The sequence below is a fragment of the Stegastes partitus genome, unplaced genomic scaffold (assembly GCF_000690725.1).
Source record: "Stegastes partitus isolate 25-593 unplaced genomic scaffold, Stegastes_partitus-1.0.2 Scaffold2271, whole genome shotgun sequence".
Taxonomy (NCBI): Eukaryota; Metazoa; Chordata; class Actinopteri; family Pomacentridae; genus Stegastes; species Stegastes partitus.
The window spans coordinates 42,297-65,825 of NW_007580002.1; the positions used below are offsets into that span (position 1 = coordinate 42,297).

General features: G+C 39.7%; 1 protein-coding gene across 1 annotated transcript in view; it reads left to right on the forward strand.

Moving 5' to 3' along the window:
- The window catches only part of LOC103374529 (voltage-dependent N-type calcium channel subunit alpha-1B-like), a gene marked incomplete at both ends in the record, with an annotated part of 61,156 nt that extends 39,798 nt beyond the window's left edge, over positions 1–21,358 (forward strand). The window contains 11 exons of the mRNA XM_008304627.1: positions 1,960–2,051; positions 2,152–2,302; positions 4,083–4,210; positions 5,938–6,034; positions 13,243–13,348; positions 13,464–13,571; positions 15,038–15,147; positions 16,162–16,334; positions 18,284–18,413; positions 18,511–18,621; positions 21,320–21,358. Coding sequence (XP_008302849.1) covers positions 1,960–2,051; positions 2,152–2,302; positions 4,083–4,210; positions 5,938–6,034; positions 13,243–13,348; positions 13,464–13,571; positions 15,038–15,147; positions 16,162–16,334; positions 18,284–18,413; positions 18,511–18,621; positions 21,320–21,358 — 1,245 coding nt within the window. The remainder of the gene's footprint in view (positions 1–1,959; positions 2,052–2,151; positions 2,303–4,082; positions 4,211–5,937; positions 6,035–13,242; positions 13,349–13,463; positions 13,572–15,037; positions 15,148–16,161; positions 16,335–18,283; positions 18,414–18,510; positions 18,622–21,319) is intronic.
- Positions 21,359–23,529: the final 2,171 nt, after the last annotated feature.

A 23,529-nucleotide genomic window follows, 5' to 3' on the forward strand; every position in this document is an offset into this window, starting at 1 on the left:
TATTTCTGACTCTTGTTGCACAACAAACACATCTCACGTTACTGTAAGCAGCAGTCGACCCGTAGCTCTGAACACGCAACGATGTAGTTGACGAAACATTCAAGCAAAGAGATCATTGATAGAAGATATAAACAGGTGATTGACACAAAATAAGAGCTTAAAGTGGATCGTAGCAAAACAGCAAATGTTGAATATACTCTCTATGATTACGTTCAAAATCTCTCATATTGCACCTTTAACTTATTAACTGCGACTTCCAGTAACCTGCTGTTATTCTGTCTTCATCATCGATCATATTTCAGCAGCGTGTTCTCTCCTCTAGAGCCAGATGAAAGAGGAGAGCAGCAGAAGTAACATCAGTCCAACGCTACAGGCACAACCCTTTGTAACTCTCATAATACTCACGTCCTTTGGGAGTTTGTCAGCCACTTCGATGCAACTCCTTGTGCGGCTTCAGTTTGCACAGTTGTTGTGTCGGGTTGAATTTATCGTGAGCTCCTGTACGGCAGCATCACAAACATCTGCCTCTAGTGTTTGCTGTGGAGCTGGATCGTCCGATGTAATATTACAAACCAAGTACATGTTGCACGACTGCAGCCTTGGATTGCATAACATACATGGTCGGGTCTGATTTTGCTGGATTATTCCTCATTTTTCTGAGTTCTGAGTCTCAGGTGCAACAGTTTCTTAGCGTTTGTGCTGGAAAAGTCGCCAGCTGCTGCTAATGCTCAGGGTCAAGAGGCTGCATGCATATCTGACTGCTGTCACACGTCTCTGGAGTCCAGCAGTCAGTGTTGGTAGGCAGCGGGACGGCCGCGCCGAGAGGCAGATAAATATTTAAAAAAGGCCTCCGGGTTGTTAGATTGGACTCACTGTAGGACAATCATGAGCTGTGGCAGTTATCCACTGTCTGTGTTCAGTTTCATTCAAATGAAAGAAGAATTGCTGGAAAGACATTTTGGAGTAAAACCATGTTGACAAAGCAAAGATCCAGACGGGTAACAGCCCAGATAAATACTGAATAAATACGCTACAAAAGTGGCAGAACACGGCACATAAAACAGTTAATTACAGATAACACACAAGTGATTCAGAAAAACAAAGAATTAAATTGACTGCCGCTTTATTGGCTTTTATTTTACTGCTCTGTACGATAATTTGCATAAGTGTACAAAATACGCATTTTAATTTCTATTTAAAACCATAAATCACAGTCAAATGAAGAAACTAGTGCTGACAATGAAAAAGATTACACATGACTGTTTATACAATAGGAAGCTAAATGTGAACCTGTCAGATTAAACTATATTTTTATTCCCTCAACAACCCAAAACCTAAAATAGTTTGCATTTAAGCTCTTATTTTTAAATTTAAAAAAAAATGTCAGTGTGTTTTGGGCTCTTTTTGCATAAAGTTTCACGTCTTAGTTTGGCTTTTGGTCGTACATTTGGTGGCAGTCCTTGAAAACGAGGCTTGAAATCCTCCAAATGATGACTAAAATATGCAAGAATCCAATTTCCAGTTGCACAAACCCTTTGGTGCTATTCAGCGACAGCCAAAAACCAATTTCACCTGAACTGCCTCAGTGTGATCTGATTCACCAAATTTCAACAGATTGTGATTCAAATGTTGATAAATTTTCACTGATTCCCAGAAACAGGTGAAATCATGTCATTTCCAAACGAGCGCTGCTGCTTTAGAGCAACAAGAAAAGCACAAAGGAAAAAAAATCTTTCAGAATAACTACAGATGTTATAACTTTTTCATGAGAAAAGAGACGATACAGCGTCCATGTTGGATCCCATCACTCAGAGCAGATTGAGACAAATGGACCTTTGAAGAGTTGACGTGATGCGTTTGGATCTCAGTCTGAGGACTGTTTTCGCAGCAGTTCATTCTAACAGCAGTGTTTGTGTTTGTCTTGTGTAACGCCACCTGCTCTCTTCCTGCTGCTCTCAGGTGTTCGGTAACATCGAGCTGAACGAGGAAACCGCCATCAACCACCACAACAACTTCCAGACCTTCTTCCAGGCCCTGACCCTCCTCTTCAGGTGACGCCGCCTCATTACGCCGCAAGCTGTCGCAGCTCGATTAATCCTGCTGATGAAACACAAACTGCATGTCACACGCAGCGTTTGCATGTGTTTGCAGGAGTGCGACGGGAGAAGCGTGGCACGAGATCATGCTGGCCTGCCTCAGTAACCGGCCCTGCGATAAACTCTCAGGAACGGCGGGGAAAGAGTGTGGAAGCGACTTCGCCTACTTCTACTTTGTCTCCTTCATCTTCCTCTGCTCCTTTCTGGTCAGTATCTGCTGCAGGAGAACACCTGGACAGATGTTCTGAATGACTCAACTTTTCCAGAATTGGTGTTTTAGTTCATCAACTACGAGTTCAAACTTTGTTGCATGACTCAGAAACGAATGTCAGTTACAGAACGTGAAAACAAAAGTGTAGATTTTTTCACAGATTTCACAGATTTGAAAAGAGCAAATTGGCTTAAACTCATTTTCTATACAAAAAGTTATTGTGTGCTGAAAATGGAAAGTTACCACAGTGAGGAATTTGGGGGGTTTTAGGGTATATTAGACGCATTTTTGGCCAAGAAAGGGACATTTTTTGGGGGAAATAAATACTAAAACTTCTAGAAAAACATCTGAAATATTCAAAATTAGCACAAATTTATCCACTGAATTTCCATCAACTACTAGTTCAGGCTTTGTTGCATGACCCAGAAACATCTGTCAGTTACAGAAAGTTAAAAAAAAAGTGCAGATGATGCGACCGTCCGTTAAACTGAATCATCTTGGCACTAAAAATGGAATCTTTTTAGTATTTTCTCCTAAATTTGTATTCAGATTTTTGCTTTTTTTCTGCACGCATCTAATTCACATCAATTCATTTAATATTTATAAATCAAAACAAGAACAACAAAGAGCTCTAATTATTGCCCAAATTAGCAGAGTGCTGTTGCCATTACGCTCATTAGTTTAATTTATTACCCTTTCAGAAATTCTCTTTGTGGAACAGAAGGAAAAAAACCCCCAAACATGTCAAAGACACACATTATCAACAAAGAGCTGCACGACAACGTCAACAATCAATCACCGAGTGCAACAGATTGCAACTGACGCACACCTAATTCCATCCAGATCGGTTTCATGTGGACAAACGGGAAGATAAAGGAGGGAAGGATGGAAGTTGTTCCCTTTGTGACGATAGTAACGGCTCAAGAGAAGGCGTGATAGATCACAAAACGGTGTCACGTTGACCCACAAACCTACCAGACACTTTGACAGTCTTACTGAGTTTGTTCTTTTTAACCACAGACGGTCCAAAAAATACCAAACAAGACAGCAGAAACTTGAAATACTCACCATGAATTAATAATAATTAAAAGTGTTTATCTACCTCTCCTTGTTGTAATCCTCTCCTGGAAGGTAAAATTGTGTTCAAAATGTAAAGTAACTAAGTACATTTCCTCAAGTACGGGACCATTTTCCATCCACTCCGCTAAATGTCTGAGGAAAATATTGTCCTTACTTTAGCTCAAGTTATACTTAAGGTGAAGATTGTAAACGAAGGAAAATATAAAAAGTTTTGAAATACAACAAAGTGTTCAAGTTAAACCAGTGATTTCCAACTGTTTTGACTCGTATTTCTAGTGTTTATGAATTTGTTCAAAGCTCCACCAAACAAGCTTCTCATGTGTTTCCATTGCAGTACTTTTACTTTATTACTTATGTACTAAATTATGCACAAAGGTTGCTGTGTGCTGCAGGAACGAAGTGGGAGATTCAACGACTAAAAACAGAATCTGACCTCTTTTTGACCAAAAAAAGTAGTTTAAGGAGATTTGTGGCAGCAGTTAGGGTTAATGTTGGGAAACACAAACTAAAACCTACAATAAAATGTCTAAAATATTAAAAAATATGCACAAAAACATCCACAAAGTCAGTCAGAACTCTTTAATCAGCTACATGCCGTCCCTGCAAAAATCCACAATAAACAGAAACAAGAAATACATCTAATATCCTGAATCTTCTTCACTCGTTTGTATTGTTTCTGATTTTGTTCCCCCCAGATGCTGAACCTGTTTGTCGCCGTCATCATGGACAACTTTGAGTACCTGACCAGAGACGCCTCCATCCTGGGGCCTCATCACCTCGACGAGTTCATCCGTGTGTGGGCCGAGTACGACCCGGCAGCCTGGTAGGTGGTTCTGCTCCTGAATGTTGCTCCGGCGTTACACAAGGAGGTCGCTTTTAGAGGGAAAAGGTAGACCGGGGAGCGGGAAACCCCGTTAGATCGACTTCTGGGTTCCAGCAGGGCGACTCTTGGATGCGTAACGGGGGGAGATCTTGTCTTAGCGGCGCCGGGTGAGTGACATTAAGCCGAGTGTTGGCTGAAGCTGGTGACGAGGATCCCCGTCGGCTGGACTGATGCATGTAAATCCAGCGTTCCGCCCGACGTCCACTCAGCCCTTCTTGGCGATAAGCCGGCGCCACCCAAAGCTCCTCAGTCTGCCTGTTTCTGACTGTTTCTGTCCGTCTGGTTGTGATCCAGTTCTGCCCTTTACTCCGACCAGTTTACCTTCACTGAAGCACAGTACAACTCAGATTATATAAAGCTCATTAAGTTTTAACGAAGCCTTTTCAGCGAGCCAGGGAGAGGTGTGAGATGTGAAATATGAAAACGCCGTCACCTGACAGACATTACGGGGGAGGAATTATTATTTATTCCTTTGAATATGAATGAGCCGCTCTCAGAAGAGCCTCCGGTGGCATCCGGCGTATTTCCTCAGCCGCTTTAACTCATCATTATGTCAGGTTTCTGCGACGACTGCGTTTAAGGCTCATCATTTTCAGTTTTTTATTGGATTTCACAGATTTGAAAACAGCAAATTGGCTTAAAGTAATTTTGTATACAAAAAGTTATTGTGCGCTGCAAAAGGAAAGTTATCACCGTGGAGAATTTGGGGGGTTTTAGGGTGTATTAGAAGCATTTTTGGTCAATAAAGGTAGAGGGCAGTTTGAGGTTTATGTTGGGAAATGTACACTAAAACATCTGAACTGTTCAAAATAAGCACCAACAAATTTGCAGATATATTCACAAAAATGAAAACTGAAAAAAAGAGCCACAGGTTTCATGTTTTGCTTCTTGTCCCTAATAACAGATTATCAGTTAGCAGGAACGAGTGCGTTTAAGGCTCATCATTTTCAGGTTTTATTGGATTTCACAGATTTGAGAAGAGCAAATTGGCTTAAACAAGATTTAAATACAAAAATGTATTGTGTGCTGCAAAAAGAAAGTTATCACAGTGGAGAATTTGTGTGTCTCAGGGTATATTAGACGCTTTTTTGAGTCAAAAAAAAAGTATGTTTAGAGGGCCATTAGAGCTTCATATTGGGAAATAAGTACTAAAACTTCTAGAAAAACATCTGGAATAGTGAAAATAAGCATTAAAAAAAATCACAGATTTAGCCACAAAAATAAAAACGACAAAAAAAGAGCCACAGATTTCATGTTTTTATTAATGCTGTTGCTTCTTGTTCATCCCTTATAGATTATCAGTTAGCAGAAACGAATGCGTTTAAGGCTCATCATTTTATTTTTTGGGGCGTGGGATTTCACAAATTTGAGATGAGCAAATTGGCCTAAACTAGTTTAGGAAGGTTACCACAGTGAGGAATTTTGGGGTTTTATGTTTTATTAGAAGCATTTTTGGTCAACAAAAGGGAGATTTTGTTGGGAAATAAAAACTTAATAAATCTGCAAATTCACAGATTTCTTCACAGAACTGGAGAAAGAGCCACAGGTTTGATGTTTTTCTTCATGCTGCTGCTGCTTCTTGTTAACTCCTGCTAACTGATACCAGATTATGATTAACAGATGTAATGGAATAATCTAACCTCTTGAACATGTCTCGTCTCTTTCAGCGGGAGGATTTGCTATCAGGATATGTACAAATTGTTGCGTTTTATCTCTCCTCCCCTGGGCCTGGGGAAGAAGTGCCCCAGCAGGGTGGCTTATAAGGTTTGCACTCCCCACACAGTCCTGTTTTTGTTTCTTAAAGGGACTGTGCTGGTGTTTTCAGACTGTCAATGTCTGACCCGACCACACACACACATGCATACATCCAATCCTCCACTAACCAGCCAGCAGGTAACCATGGCGAATGTGGGAAACAATGCAGCAAGTCAGCCTCCAACAAAAAAGGCATCCGATGAGATGTCTTTGGATGTTTCGCTGCTTCTAAACACGGGAGTGAAAGCAGAGGAGTGGGCAGCGAAAAGGAGAGCATTGTGTGCTTTGTTTCCACTTTGGTTGCTGCTGATGTCCCTGCGGAAACGGAGGGCATCTTAAAGGAATACTCCGCTGAAAATCTGGTTTTTAGAGGTGGAAATATTCAGCAGCTTGAGAAGCGGCTTTGGCAACTTTGAAACTGTTCTGACAGACTTCAGTTAAAATATCAAAGTTCAACAAATTCTCCTGCAAGACACCTGAAAGCTGCAGAAAACCAAAGCTTCCCGTCGTAGCTGCTGTGAATTCAGCCTACAAACCTCTCAGAGTTACCTTTAAAGCACACAGGCAGTGGATGATACTGGAAAGGTGGAATATTTGGTGGGTTTTAGGGTAAATTACACAGATTTTATTGGAAAATAAAAACTAGAACTTCTAGAAAAACATGAAAAATATTCAATATAATCGCTGACAAATTCACAGATTTAGTTGCTGAAATGAAAACTGAACAAAGAGCCACAAGTTTCATGTTCTTCATGTTAAACGACTGCGTTTAAGGCTCATCGTTTTCACTTGTAATTGGATTTCACTGATTTGTGTACTCATTTTGCACACAAAAGGTGTCAAAGTTTTCTAAATTCTCCTGCAGAAAACCAAACGATAGAAAACCTTCCCGTTGTAGCTGCTGTGAATTCAACCTACAAACCTCTCAGAGTCGCCTTTCAAGCGCCCAGGTAGTGGATGATAGTCAAAAGGTGGAATATTTGGTGGGTTTTAGGGTAAATTACACAGATTTTGTTGGGAAAGAAGAACTAAAACATCTAGGAAAACATCCGAAATATTCAAAATAATCAAATTCACAGATTTGGTCACAGTGTCATGCTTTTCTTTATGTTATACGGCCATGTTTAATCATTTTCCGTTTTTACTGGATTTCACAGATTTGGGAAGGCTTAATCTCATTTTGTACACAAAAGTTCTCTAAATTCTCCTGAAGAAAACAAACCAAACGATAGAAAATCTTCCCGTTGCAGCTGCTGTGAATTCGACCTACAAACTTCTCAGAGTCGCCTTTCGAGCTTGCAGGCAGTGGATGTTCCTCAATAAGCTTGGGTTTTTCTAGCGGATTATTCCTTTAACTCAAGATTAACTCTCATTCGTAGTTGCATATCTTCCACCAGGATCCTTCCATCTTTGAACAGGGAATCCTCCGGAGCATCCTCCCCTCCTCCTCCTCCTCCTCCTCCTCCTGTGGGATCCTGAATCTGTGAATTCAAAACCCGGATCCAGATCATGATATCCTGGAAATCTTATTAACGAGGATTTCTGTGTTTCCCTCTCCTCTCCCATTCTTTTTGTTGATCTAACTCCCCTCTCCCCACCTCCTTTTCTAATCCCTCGTCCTCAAATCTCCATCCGTCTTTCCACCGAAGCGGCCGCATGACTTACCGCAATATGTACGAGATGCTTCGCGACATGTCCCCTCCGCTCGGTTTGGGGAAGAAATGTCCACCCCGAGTCGCCTATAAGGTAGAATCCCTCCGTCCTCCTACTTCCTCCTCCTCCTCCCTCCTGCAGCCTCTGCTGGTTCCCTGCTTCCACCTGTCAAACATCTTCAGGCTTCTGTCCATGTGTCTCAGTCGGAGCCTTCTGGCCTGCTGCTGTGATGTTCTTTCTGTTTATCTGTGAAGCCTTGTCCTGCTCTGTTCTTCTAATGTACGGCCACGTGACACCGGTGAATAAAAGATGCACCAGAGAGACGAGAAAAAAAACAAAAAGAGAAAAACTTAACAGACAATGTTTGAGGAGCCATTCGTCCCAGCGTGTCGAGCTCGCAGTAAATTATCACCATTTCTGCAGCTCTGCGGAGCTTCGGAGCCCGTTTTTGCTTGCCGTTTTGGTTTTTTTCGGCAGCCTCAGCAACTCTCATTTCCAACAGCAGCAGGTGGCTGTTTTCTGCAAACAAGCTCTGATAAATCCATTGAACGCCATCTGCCCAGCAGCCATTAGCACACACACACTCTAATACCGGCTAGCTGGTGAAGGAAGAGGAACATCTAGTGGCTGGAACCAGACACTCTTCTCAGGAATCATATTTACGACCTCAGGAATCTGTGATTTGGTCACGTAGCGTTCTAAATGTGAACCTTAGCTGCTATCCAACAGCAGGCTGCATCTTCGGTTCGTTTATATTCTGGAAAAGACTGTAAATGTCTGAGATCAAGAAAAAATAGAAGCCAGGTTTGAAGAAGTGCCCTGCTCGATAACCAGTTAAAAAAAGCAGTGGTTTGATTTTCCAGCAGCCTGCAGGGCTTCAGAGAGGCAACATCCAGATAAAGTGAGGTTTGATTTGGACATTCATTGTCCCCAGAGGGTGAAATCTGATATCTAGGGGCATCAGTTCAATGCCTTCATGATGGCAACAAGGCCGGAAGCATTATGCTTTAGGATTGTCCGTCCTTCCCGTTCTCATGAGCAAAATATCTCTTGAATAACTGGAGAGAATTTCAGAATATTTGGCACAAAGGTTCATTTAAACTGAAGGATCTACTTATTAGTGGGTAAATGTGAAAGACGGAGACCACTGTCACCTCACAGGATGTGTTTTTGGCCATAAATCAAGATTTCATCCACTAGTTTTGACAAAATTTCACTTAAATATCTAATCGGACAAAATAGTAAAACAGTCGCATTTTTTATCCAGATGTTTGAAGGTTAAATCTGGACAGACATAAAGCAACGTTAATACAACGTTAAATGGTCGTAGCTTTAGGGAACGTGATCTAACGTCATCATGCACAACGTGGAGACGCTGCAAATGAGGCTGGTGGAGACCAAAACCAGAGGTAGAAGTAAAGTGACTTCTGGATTAAATCGTGGAAGAAAAATACAAATCTTTCTCTAAAATATGTTGTAGAAGCCAATAATGTAATAACAGTCGATAACGTAGTAAATTAGCACTTTTTAAAATGTAATAGGCCAATAATGGCCATGAAAGTCCTGAACCGATAATCTGAAATCTTTTGGCCAATAATGTGGTAAGTTATTATGTTTTTGGCCAAAAGTTATCACGTTATCAGTTCAGGACTTTTGTCATGTTATTGGCTTCTACGTACATAAAATCGAAACGCTGATTAATATTTTGGCCCAGTTGTTCAAAAACTTAGTCTGCATCAGAATAATTTAAATTTGGAAGTCACTTCGGATCAGGTGATCCACCAAACTATTGTGCTGCTTTATCAAGTGTCCAATAGTTGACAAAAAACTAAATGTTTGCTGTTCTTCTTTATTTGTGGAGCCCCAACAGCACAGTTATCATTTAATGTACAGCGATAAACGATGGGTAAAATTAAATATAATGCTTTTCTTTTATATTGACAGCTTTGTTGCGGATTATTTTATGACGACAAAATTGTTTTCTTGAACTTTACTGTAAAAACAGGCCTAATAGATAACTTAATGTCTACTTTAACTGCTTTATCACTGTGATCAGGTACTGCATGGTGCAAATATTGTACCGTTTGACCAGTTTTATCACTTTTTGTTCCTAAAAATCCACATGAAATCCACGATTCTGCTGTGCATCAAAACATTTTCTGGGGGGACATCATAGGTGGTACCCACTAAAACACTGAAGGTTTGATCCTGATTAAAACCACAACTACTTCTAATGTCAATTTCAAGATTTGATCCAAGCTGACAAACTGAGCTTTAGAGTTTATCTGCTCCCTCGTTGGTCAAAAATGAACATCAGCCATGCCAGGATGTTTTAAGAGCTTATTTACAGATTTAAATGAATTTTAGAGAAACAAATTTCAAAGGAACAAGTGACGTTAGCGCCGGATCACATCTGGATTCAGCTGCTAGTCAGGATTTATTGAGGGATTTGCAAGATGAAGCCTTTCAGAGTATTTTCGATCTCGTAATCAGCCTTCGATGAAAGCAAACCTGGGCAAGATGAAGTCATGCACACGCCTCAGTAGTCCTCAGGTAGCTCCCCTGCCAGCTGCTCACCTCTTAGCATGCAGACTTAATGTGAGTGGTTCCAGCGCATGCACAGCTGTCTACACGAATCACGGTTAGAGCGGCCCTGCCCTCGCCCCGGTTAAAAATGTCTCCGTCTGACGTGGTCTCCAAATAGAACCGTTGTCTTTTTTTTTTTTGCAAATCGACAGGGGAAAGACACGAGAGAGCAGCATTTGAGAGCGAGGCTGGCAGTTCTTTTTTAATTTCCCCCCATTATTCTGTTTTCCCTCCCATCACTTTGCTCCGTGTTAACCTCCTAATGAACACGTCTTCCCCTGATAGTCACAGTCGTCCCCTCCACTTTCATGTTCTGTCTCCAGGCTCAGTCTCTTTCGAAATGATCTTTCTTTCACCCTCTCCGGGGATTTCAACCCTTTCTTCGTCGCTCTAACTTCCCCTAAAGTGTAGCTTGAGCACCTGTGTGTGTGCATGTAAAGTCTTTGTCTGCAAGCCTCTGCATATGATGGTCTTTAATTCCTGTTTCTGGGAATTAGATGTAAGTCTTCACGTGTGTCCTCCTCCTCCTCTTCCTCCTCTTCTATCTCCATCTCTTCATCTGTTTCTCTTTTTCCTTAAATCTCCTTCGCTTGGCTCAAAGAAAATCGGAACCATCAGTTACAGTTTGCCTCGTTGTGTCACACTGATGTTTCTGGTTTTTGCCGTCCACCATCCCAGTCCTGCATCTATATGTAATTCATATGTTCTTGTACTGATACCAGCATGCATGTGCTCATGAATCATTACATCGCAGCATTGATCCTTGCATGGATTTATGCTTTTTACGATCAACGCCTGATGAATTTTAAGTGAGCTACTGTAAAAAGGCTGGTTCATGTATTAATAATGGAGCCTCGGCAGCAATGTGAGGCTGATTAGTCGATTCATGATTTACTCAGTGTCAGAAAATAATGAAAGCAGAGCTCAAGACTACGTTATAAACGACTTGTTTTGTCCAGAAAAACACTCCTATGGTGATAGAAAACAGAGAAAAGCAGCAAATCTTTGCATTGGAGAATCTAGAAGCAGCAAATGTTTGGTGTTTTTGTTTAATAAATTAGTTTTTGAACTCATTGATAAATTGTTTTTTTATCCAGGAGTTTTAAACTAAATGAGGTTTCAGTTTTCTTGATTCTAGTCCCAGACAAACAGTAGTTGATTTGTTGATAGTTTCTGGATAAACGGGGTCATCAGAACTCTATTATAGACAGAAATTGCCTATTAAAAGTTTAATTCCAAGTTTAATTTGCTGTTTTAATCACACGCTCACATGTACGTTGAGAATATTGCTGGTGACTATGCTGTAATCGTTCCTCCTCTATGTACTGGTCATAAAATGCTCAAGACTTATAGCAACAGAAGATGCATCACAGTAGTTAGTGTAAAAACATATTTGATAGTTATGAGGCTTCAGGAGTCAAAGTTAAAGAAACAGAATGAAGATCTTTTAAAGGTTTTTGTACTTTTTGGAGCAGAAGTCCTTCTTTGTGTTTTCTTGAAGTTTCCTCGTAGTCACATCATTTTTTTTTTTACCGTTCTCAGCATCTTAAGTACAGTTTCCAGAGCTGTGCAACTTCTCGTGTCTCCTCAAGCCTCTTAAAGTGGGTGTTTCAGAATGAGGGACGTGCCGCTGCATGTTCTCAGCATGACTCAGGGCTTAGCATGTTACCAGAGCTCACATTTCTGAGCTTTATACGTTATTAGAAGTGTGCTTTGCATTAGTCTCTCAGCAACATTAGCAGCTCTCGGCTCTGGTCGGCCTGCAGTAAAACAGATTCATTTGGAAGGACTGAAATGATTTATGAGGTACTTTTTTTTGCTTTAATTTGACAGCTGATGTAGCAGGTAGGGTTTTGAGCTTTAACCACCAGAACAACAAGTTGACTCGTCTTTTGACAGAAAATTAACAAATATCTCATAATGAACAATCCATGAAGTGCTAAACTTATGAAAACAGCTGTTTCCCTCCAGTTATTGTGTCCTACATGTCTTGTTTTAATAAATCTATGATAAAATCAAGATGGCGGTGACATAATTTAATCCCCTGTCAAGTTTCAGAACTTTTGTAAAATCAAGTTGAACTTCATCTTGATTATAGTTCATTGATTTGTCGTATTCTGTCTTCATTTATAGATTCTTTGAAGAAATATTGATCAATCTCTTAGAAAAAATGTCAAACATTCACTGGTTACAGGTTCTTAAACAGGATTTGCTGCATTTCTCTGTTTTACATGTTCTAATGATCATCACTAAACGTTTTATGATCATTTTAGTAATTGGCAGATGACCTAATATTGATAGGGTATTACTTGATGCCCTAGAATGTGGCTGTAGATCATCTCTGTTATATATCACTGTTGCACCACTTAGGACATTTTAGTCTTTAAGGTCCTGAGTTTAAAAAAGTTAAAACAATAAAAAAATAAAATAAAATTTCACTCACTGCATTTAAAAAAAGCATCAAAATCAGTGTTGTTGTTTATTATTGACACATGCCAGATTGTGATTTTAAAAAATAAAATAGATAAAAATCTTTTCTTTTTTTTCCCATTAAAAACAACAGTGACATCATTTAAGCAAACTGGCATTTAAAGGGTTAAAATCCTGAAAATGAAAGACTATTTGGTAGTTATGATCAGGACTGATGCAGATTAAAAGAAAAAAAAAGTGACTGAAAGTAAAAAAACTAAAAATTAATTTGATGTGGACATTTTTGTCTTTAAGGACCTCAGAATATATTGATTTAATTGAGTCCCTCTTGGTGCTGGACTGAAGTTATATGAAAAATCTAACTCAAGGTGAACAAACTGTACAGTAGATATAATAAATCCAGGATTTATTCACCTGCCTGAGGTCCAGAATTGCTGCCACAGTTCTGATGACCTCTCCTTTAATTTATGGCTCCACCGGTTCCTGGAGCTGCCCGTCATGCGTTCCTGGTTCATGGCTCCTCCTCTTTGTGCTTCCGCTCCCCTCAGCGATTGGTGCGTATGAACATGCCCATTGCGGATGACAACACTGTGCATTTCACCTCCACGCTGATGGCGCTGATTCGCACCGCCCTGGAGATCAAACTGGCATCTGGTGAGAGACTAAAACCACAAAATCCACGATCCCCGGCGGCCGCACTGACAGCTTTGATAATGATGTGAGCGGCTGCTGTGGATCTGATGTGACATGTTTGTGGGTCCGTCCTCAGGGGTTCTGGCTCAGCGGCTGTGTGATGTCGACCTGAAGAGGGAGATAAACCGAGTGTGGCCCAGCTTGTCCCAGAAGACTGTGGACCTGCTGGTGACGCCACACAAATGTAAGTTCTGCTTCGGTGTTATGGACTCTACTGACCTGTTGATTGTGTCACTTCTTTCTTGTTTGTTTTTCTAACGTCATTGTTAATTTTTCTCACATAAACAGCTGTTTACTGCATAAACGTCCCCCTATCTGGTCGTTTTTATCTGTTATTGTGTCCGAAATGTCTTATTTTCTTTGAAAAAAAAACATAAAAAATCTCCAATGTCCAATTTCAGAACTCTTATAAAGTCAAGTTGAACTTTTTCTCGATTACAGTTCAGTTATTTGTCTTCTTCTGAACTCCTTTGTTGACAGTCCTTGAAGCAGTTTTCTTGGGAAACTAGCTTAAATCATTATATTTCACCAGCATCTTCTTTGACTGATTGATTCACAGGGTGAACAGTTTCTGTCACGTATTTACTCACTGTGACCTCATCTTTTATTGCAGTATAATAATATTGCACCTTTGCAAACATGATACAACCATGACTAGAAGGAGAGAGAACTCACGATTGCATTCTTTGGGTTTTAATGCTAGAAAACATGAAAAAGAAGTTCAATTTCAGGATTTTTTTAGTCCACAAAAATGGCTAAACATGTGGTTAGCATGTATAATATTTTTCCAAGTGCCCACACGTGTGACAGATACTGGAGGAAAGCGATGGCTCTGCGTGATATTTAGTTGTTTTGATTTGTAATTTGTTATTATATTTGTCTCCTGTGTTCTCTATATATACGCAACCTGCAGTTCAACCAAATGTGCTCGTTTTCACTCAGAGCTTTTTGTTGCACTAAGGTGTGCTGAGTTTTAGGGATTTTGTTTTTGGTATGTTTTTAAAATGAAACTATATAAAAAGTAATTTTAATAAAATATCATAATATTAAGGTTAGTTAATTTTCTCGATGAACCTGAACATCACACATGATTAGTTAAAGGACTGTTGGAAAGTTGAAAATCGGATGATTTTTTTTGCTTTCATGGTTTCAGACTCTAATAAATGCTATAATTCTTTCATTAAAAAAAAAAAACCCGGCTTTCAAACCTACCAGTAGATTTTGGAGTTCAGCAGGTTGGGAAAAGAAGACATTAAGGAGCCAGTGATGAATTAAAAACTGCCTCTAAGATGAAGATTTGTCTCGTATTTTTGGCTGTTTTTGAGCCATGCGGGTCTTAGTTTCTCAAAACAATTCAACAAGTCACGTATGTCTAATACAAATAAACATGTTTCACCAGTTTTCTAGATCAAACAACTAATTCTCAAGAAAAAATATTTAAATAAGTTTCAAACTTCCCTAAACTTCATGGTTCAGTAACAGAAAATTCACTACTTGTTTCATATAGTTTGTTTTTTTTTGCAGTGTGGTCCTTCACTCTCTCTGTTTTGTCTTTATCAAACCACAATCTGGTCTCTCTGAGTTGTGCTTTGTTGCTTATCTGGCGCCATCTACTGCCCACATGGACTAACTGTGTCTCTGATCCTGCAGATAACGAGCTGACTGTGGGGAAAGTCTACGCAGCTCTAATGATCTTCGACTACTATAAGCAGAATCGTGCCAAGAAGCTCCAGCAGCAGAATCCTTCGGGGGCACCTCAGGTACAGCAGTTAGCAGGATGTCAATGTAGAGAGCTCAAGGAACAGCAGACAGGCAGGAAAGTGAATGAGTGAGAAAATGGTAGATTTGAGTTTCTAGTTTCAGTAGCTCAGTAGATTGTATCTAGGACTGTGTGTGGAAGGATTTTACTCACAAAAACACCAAATTTAAGAATCGACATCATGATATTTACATCATGTGTCCTGATTCAGAGTTCCTTCTTTTCAGTCTTGTCTTAAGACTACGTGAGGAGGAGGAAGGATTCCTTTTATCCACCTCAGACCATGTAGTTATTGGTTCATGTTTTCAGTTTTCAGTTTACTTCACAAAATCACAAAGACAATTGTGGAAAATTCTCTTGAACACTTTAAATATGTATAGATTAAATTATTGAAAAAAATATGAATTACATAACATCATCATAAATATGGAAAGTAAAACAAAAACAAGCAGTGATTACGATGCTAAATAAAAATAAAACAAATTTGAGATACGTCACCTCTTGTGAACTTAAAAAAAATCTTCATGGAGACTTATCATAGAGTTATCCCAAAGCTTTGTGGTTTCACTTGGCACTGTTTTAACATCTGTCAGCTTGTTTCTTTGGTTTTACGTCTCAAAATGTGGTTTGTGTTTGGTTCCATTGTACTGTTATGATCAGCCTAGTTTTTAGCTTTTGTAGGCAGTTTTTTAAACAAAGAAAAAAAGCAATAAACCCACTTCACAGTCCCTGCTGGGCACCAAATATCAGTCAGATACAGTTAATGACCAGCTGGTGAACAAAGTGGACTTTTAATCAGCTATAGAGCGGTTGATAGAGACCAAAACAGAGCGAAAAGAAAAGTGAATGTTAAAGTAACTGAGTCGTCAGAAACATGACTCTCAATTAGTGATAACATTTCTTTTTGTCTGTCGGACATATATGAGCAACTTTTTTACCAACTTCACGGTTGTCATTGTGTTATTAGTTTTTTGGTTTTAATAGTTTTCATGATGGTTCCTGTTCTTTCCTGCAGAGTAAACTGGGAGCCTTGTTCCGTCCTGTGCTGCCCCTCCCCCACATCCAGGAGGTAGAACATCCGTTCCCCATCACCAAAAAGCCAATCACACCGCAGCCGGAGCCAGAAACCAAACTGGAGATCCCACCAACCACGGCCCTCACCACCAGCACCATGAGCAGGGACATCATGTAAGTGACTGACATACAGACAGCTGTAGAAACATAAGAGATTCATGATGTAAAACACTACGACTTTATGCTTTTCAACCTCTACAGGAATCAGAGGTAGATGTTACCTGAAACTTTGGTGCTTTTCTTCCAACCAGGCAACAATGAGTATTTTCAGTCCTGTGGCAGAGATGCTTGAAACTCTCTTTTTCCGTAAATTAGCATTCAGTAGATGGTTTAATGTGTGTAAGGTGAAGCTTGAAAAGCCCTGCTCCAGAAGATGTGCAGTGGCATTTTTGAGGAGCCCAACAGTCAGACCAGAGTTCAGGGTCTAAAAAACCCAATTCTCTGGTGGGAAGCAGCGTTCAGGACTAGTGCTGCTACACTGGAGGCAGGGGATGCCGACAACAGAGTTTTAGTCGTCCCTTTGGGGAAACAGCAACCACCTGGATGACTCTGTAGTAAAGATGGAGTCATCCATCTGATATTGTTGTGCTGGAAGAATCTATAAGTGTGGGTTCGCTGCTGGGATGCAGCAGATCGTTGTTCAGGTGTGTGTCAATGTGCTTCCATTCCTCTGACGGCAGCCTGGTCTTGTCCAGGTTGATGGTTAGGTTGTACCTCCACCCCAGGAGCTTCAGTAAAAAGCCACCAGTCTTCTCTTTTAGGTTCTTGTGGGCATGTCCCCCCTCATCCAAGACATTTGTTGAGTTTTAAGTGACTAAGATTGGATGAGAGGTGAAAAATCCACAAGAACCTTGAAAAGGAAACCAGAAGCGTTTTACTGAATCTCCGAGGATTAGCATGATGTAGATGACTTGAAGGTCTACACTTTTACTCCAAGTTGTAAGTCAGGGAGGCAGTAATACTGAGCGCCAGATGTTGGACGAGTAAGAATAGCAGGATGTCATCAGCATAACAGTGTTGACAGACTTTACAATTCATTTCAATTTTGGTAAATTCAGAGGGATTATTTATTTATTTATTTTTTTTAAGTGTCACAAAACAGTGTCTTCAAGGCATAAAATTATAGTTTGTCATTGAAATTGTCATATATTGATTATATATTTCCAGTTCATATATGCATGTGTGTGTGTGGATGCATGTATGTCTGTTCAGGTTCACATTATTTACTGTTGGCATTATTGGACAGCTAGAGGTGTTCTGACTCTTTGCTTACAGGACTATTTTTAATTTTAAGACCTCATTAAGCTTTTTGAAATCTGTCAGCGCATTCACAGAATATGGTTTTCCTCGGTAGAAACACCAACCACAACAGCAACATCACAATTCCAGCTTTATTTTGCTCTGCAATAACATTAGAAACTGTTATCTAGAAGAAAAAAAAACAGAATATGGGGATTCTTGGGACCAATGACCATGATACTGTTAAAGAAAAAGAACTTCCTCAGTTTATATGTGGTTATCATTTTAAAAAGGTAGAATTAGGATCCAACTCAAAGTCAGACATGCTGTATTGGTACTAATGTGCCGTAAATTTGGGATAAATTAAGATGTTTTCCATCCTAAAAAACCTCCGGCTGACTGGCCACATCAATCAGCTCCTGTCACTTGAGAAGAAACAGTTTTTCCCTCTGGAAGAATTCAGAAATTACATTTTGCAAAAACGTTCCAGGAGCCAAAGAAACCTCAGCTCCCGGCTCAGACGCTGTAAGTTCTTCAGTAGTGCTGCTCGCTCTTCCGTTAGACTGCAGATAATTAACTTTGACACTTGGACACGACTGACAACGCCTTCAAAAGGTTGCTGCACAGTTCCCAAAACTCTTTCCCGTCTTATTTCTCACTGAATAGCATTTTGAGCAAAGCGCAAATTGGCAAAGTTTTTCCAAATCTGTCTGGCGTGCATTGAAACAAGTCGAAGAACAAAGTTGACATTGTTTTAACACTACATACCTGAACACCAATAACTTCCACGATTACAGTCAGAGCTCTTGTGTGTTTAAACTCAGACTAAACCAGCGGAGTGCCATCAAACATTCCCAGTCTGGAGACGTTTCTCAGGCCACGCAGAGGCCCAAAGGCCGGAGGAAGCTGCAGAGAGGCCAGTCAGAGGATGTGCAGTACTCCGCGAGACCTCAGGTACCAAAACATGTCCATCTACACGTCGTTTTACCGTCTTAGTGTTTGTTTAGCTGCACTGACGCCTGTGTTGTCTCCACGTACGTGCTTCCTTCAGGAACAGGTTGAACTGAAGCAGGTGGAGAACATCTCAGACACTGAGGGATATCCCGGCCTGGAGGGTCACGGCAGAGCAGCGTCTCTGCCCCGACTCAACGCCGAGTACTACGTAAGCCCTCCGCTGCTCGATGCTTTCCTTTTTACCGCTCACAGAAAGAATCTCTCCGCAGATGTTTGTTTTTGTGCAACATTCTTGTGATGTTAGATTCTTAAAATACAAAAAAAAAAAATACAAATCTGTGGATACCTTAGATATAAAAGATCTAGAAAACACCGGACAGGGCTGGAAAAAAGGCTAACGGGCTGCTGAACGAGAGCCGCTTAGCGAAAGCAGCCGTGAGCGAAGCAAAGCCAAGCCGCTCTCTGTCACACCACATCAGCTCATCCTGCCGACCCTGACCTCTGCAGTCGGACAATTTCACATATTTTCAGCGAGGAGGAGTTTCGGGATAGAGACGTGGACAGGAGGGAGGACAGCATCCAGTAAATCTGTTAGTCGATTATGGCTGCCTGTAAACTGGGAAAAGCTCTCAGTGGGACGTAATTATCTGTAACTATAAAAAGCTGCCAGTTTCTTTGGTCAGTATCAGTCATTAACATTCATTTATTATCAGAGATGCAGAAGGCAGGAATACGGTCAAAGTGTTCTTCACTTGTGACATTTTAATTTAACAAACATGGAGTTTATAGATAAAATAGAAATAGGTGAGCCTGTGAGTATCAGTTATTTAAACGTAGCCTCGGTTGCTGTTCAGATTGATCTTGTCTTTAAAAAAAGAGTGCAGTGTTTTGGGAAACAGTCCAGTTTCTTACACAAGGATGTTGATATGAAGCTACAGCTGTGTGACAACTAGATTAGCTTCACATAGTGACTAGAAACAGGTGGTTCTCAAGACTTTTTCCAGCATAAAGCACATCAAAAACCAGACTTGCTGATTTTTCATTAAAGAATGACAAATAATAAGTGAATATTTACTCATTTTTTTTCAATCAATATCACGTCTGGTATTTAATGTAACACAAATTAAGTGCAAAAAGTGATTCCAAAGAAAGGAAGAAATAATCATGTGGCACCAAAACAGGCAGTTAAAACCCACAGTGTTTGCACTTCTTGATATTTATTTTTTTCTGGTTATGCAGTTAAAGTGATTGTATTTTTTGAAATGGAAACTGATTACAGCATGTGTAAACGTACTGTTTGGTCTTTAACGTACTAATCTGATCACATAAGTTAACAGAAGGTTCATTTCTATGAAAGACTGTTTATTTATTAGATTTAGCTCATCAGTTATAAAACCTAGTTTGTTCATCCTTTTTATATTTTGTACATTTGTTTTTTCATTCTAACGATAATAAGATCTGATCTGACAGCTGAGTTTTGCATGACTTCACTAATTCTCTCATTTTTGTGCTTTTCTTTTTTGCTTTTTATCCGTCATTTTTTAATCACCTTACTTCTGTGAGTTGCAGTTGCTGCTCTTGTCCGCTGCTTACGGATGTCGCGTTCAGATGATTTTTCTGTCCATCATTTCCCTGTTTGGATTGTTTCCACCTGTCTGATGTCGTCTGTTTAGCTTTGCTGTTTGTCTCTTTGTCTGGTTTTTTTTTGTTTTTTGTGTCTCTGTCGCCCTGCTCTCTCCCGCGACACTGAACATGTGCTTTCCTTATGTTTATGTTGCATTTTGATCTCTTGCACTCTCTCTCTCTCTCTTTAAAAGATCAGGCTGGAGTTATTCTGGATTTTCTTTTCGTCAAGAACTTCCATGAACCCCAAAACAACAATGTCTTCTCAACTATTAATATTTTCCACTCAAATATATATATCGTTAGTTGCAATAGACACTAAATAATTCTATAAAACAGCCCAGCATGGTATTTGTTTTTTGTTTGTTTTTTTTTTACCACAGATTTAGTCTTCAGCAGCTCACTGATACACATTTATGTTTTTGTCAGCACAACAAGGTGTAAATTATAAGGTCTAACCCTGATGATGCATAAATTTAAGGCTTAATACGTTTCAAAACACATTAGTTTTTTAAAATTCTTCTTGTACGAGCTGTTTCACCATCACAGAATTTCTAATATCACAAGAAGTGAAGTCAAAATAAACTGAAATGTGTCAAAAAAATAACAGATGGGGACAAACTGATAAAAATAAGGTAAAAATAGTTTTAAACTTTTATGACATTGAGGCTCTACATATGAGGATAAAATAAGGAAACTAATATAATTGATACAGTACAGCTAAAATACGCACTTATGTTTTTAATTAATTGAAATTACTTTGCAAGAACCTGTTTTCACTTTGACATGAAAGAGTCTGTTTTTTTTTTTTCTTCTTCTTTTTCTTTTTTGGGTAAATTCTTATGAAAATGTAATTCCAAGGAGGGTTAATGCTTTTGGAAGGCACCGTATGAGACTAAAATAGTCCAAATGATGTGAAATAAAAACACGTACAACTGTCTCAAGATTCCTTAAAAGTGAACTTGAAAACAGCCGACTAACTACCGAGTGTTTGTTCAAACTGATGTTATTTTAAGCGACAGCACTGAGGAGAACCCAGATATTCTGCAGCCCTGTGTAGAGTTTGAATACTTTTAACAACAAGGAAACAGGAACAAGACTATTTAGGATCAAGACATTGTCGGTTTTGGTCTTTTCGTGGGATTTGTCGACCACCAGAAGATCCAGAACACCACCAGCCTCGTCCCTCTTGACTCCTTGCTCTACTGTCTTCCCTTTTCTCCTGATTTCGATGCTCACTGCTAATGTTTTGCCCACCTCCTCTTGTGTGTGCTGTCTGATAGCGGAGCCACCCTCGCCACGCCCCCGGGACCCACCTGGCAGTATGTACCACCTGTTGTGCCACCTCTTTCTCTTTCCTCCTCTTGTCTTATCCCTCCTCCTCCTCCTCCTCCTCTTCTTCTTCTTCTACTTCCTTCTCCTCACATGTCCGTGTTTGCCTCCATGCGCTCATCACCGTGCAGCGTTCAACCATCACGGACAAAGTGAACCTCCCACACTAGTCATTCCATTGAATTGACGACAGACACGACACTCCCCACATACCAATTTGCATTATCCATCAAACATACCCAGATTCCATACCTGGAGAAGTATTAGTATGTGTATCCAGGGTATCTCAAGCACTCTGTCCTGCTTTCCAGCCATTAGTTACAGCAGTACAGTACTACGCTTTGGTACTAACGTGGTCGTGTGTGTTGTAAACGTGGTAGTGTGTAGTTTTTTTCTTTTTCTTTTGTAAGTTAGTGTGTGATTGTGATAAAGGTAGAGACAGTACTGCTGCTTTTCTGCTTTGAAATTAATACTTTCTTTCACACTAAAAAAAAAAACTCGCCCAACCTTTTCTGTCATTTCTTATGTTCAGTCTTAAAATCTTATTTTTGCACACAGCAAAAGCATAAAAACGAACAAACAAACACTGCCGCTTATTTCCAAACTCTTTCTTTCACATCACTTCACCTTCCAGTGATGTGAGTAGAAATATAGGACAGCATTTTATTATAATATAACATTTAAAGATAAGATTTTAAGACTGCACAGTTGATAAAAATGACTCGGGGAATATGAATATTTCTTACAGTGTTGTGATTTTGGTGTCTCTGGCTGAAGCTACAGGCTGAACTGTGAGGTAGGAACAAGAGGAACAGCGCAGCCACTCTGGTCCTGAAAGCAGTAAACAAAGTGCTGTTAAATTCAAAACCTTACAATTCATGATTAATTCATTCTAAGCACTAGTGGATTTCAGTAGAATTTAAACATGTTGTGTCAGTATGCTTGTATTTTGAATAACCTCTAAATGTGAACCAAGCTCGTGGCTCAGTAACCAGCAGGTGGGGTGGTAACTTAGCTGCTGTTCCAGTTCTCTATCACACCAGTTGGCTGCCTGGTAGCTGTACTGGTCAGCAAGGTAAGAATCAGGTGGGGTGAGAGTCGCTGTCCTCAAAGCATTTATCAAAGCATTAATCCGTAGAAAGAAAAAAAGGGATAAATGTAAGATATTAAAGGAATACACCACTGTATACATCCAATTGTTTTACATTAACAGTCGTTTATATGACTACTTGTATATATAAAAGTCACTAGAGATGAGAAACTACACTTGCTAGTGAACATAATGGAGCATTTAGCTGTTAAATAGATAAATATTTAACTAAGGAGCTGGTTGAGACCAAAAACAGAGCAAAAAGGGACATCAGTGTTGCACTCAGTTTTATCAGATGGGCACAAACTTAAGTAATTCTAATATTGCTCCAATAAATGCCAATAAAAGTGTTTTCTTATAAATTCACCATGTTAACCTAAAAGGTGATGCATTTACAGCTTGTTTCCATAGCCAGATGTGGTCGGAAAATTAGTTGCTAGGTGTTTTTTTTTTTTATAGTCTGAATATAAAAGATGGACGTAGCCACCATAATGGCATCCATTAGATTTACCATTTTGAAGCCTCAAGTTTAGCATTTAGCTGTTGCCATCTTGGTCTTTCAACCAGAAATAATGAGAACTCGACTGCAACCTGTCAATTACAAGGTAACTCCGCCCTAAAACGCACCCTAATGTATCATCCATTTTCCTCTAAATGGGACCATAATTTACAAAACGAAAATTGTGCCGTATTGAAGGAAACTTAAAACTAGTTATTGAATCCATAAATGCATTAGGAAAATGTTTACGGAGGTAATAAATGAAGTGAGAAGAGGGCTCATTTTCTTATAGACCCCTCTATACAATATAACTATTTGTCAACCAGAGGAGTCGCCCCCTGCTGGCTGTTAGAAAGATTGCAGGTTTAACACACATTTACACCTGAAGGCTACAGCTATCTTTTATACAGTCTGTTCATCCAACAAATGCAAGCAGAAAGTCCAGCTGAATGTGGCAAGTAAACAGCTAACCAGTGGATAAAAGATGTATAGTTAGCAATGTTTCGGTTAAAAACATGGGCAGACAGTAAAGAAATTAGGATGCTGGTGTTGCTTGGAATACGTTATTTTTC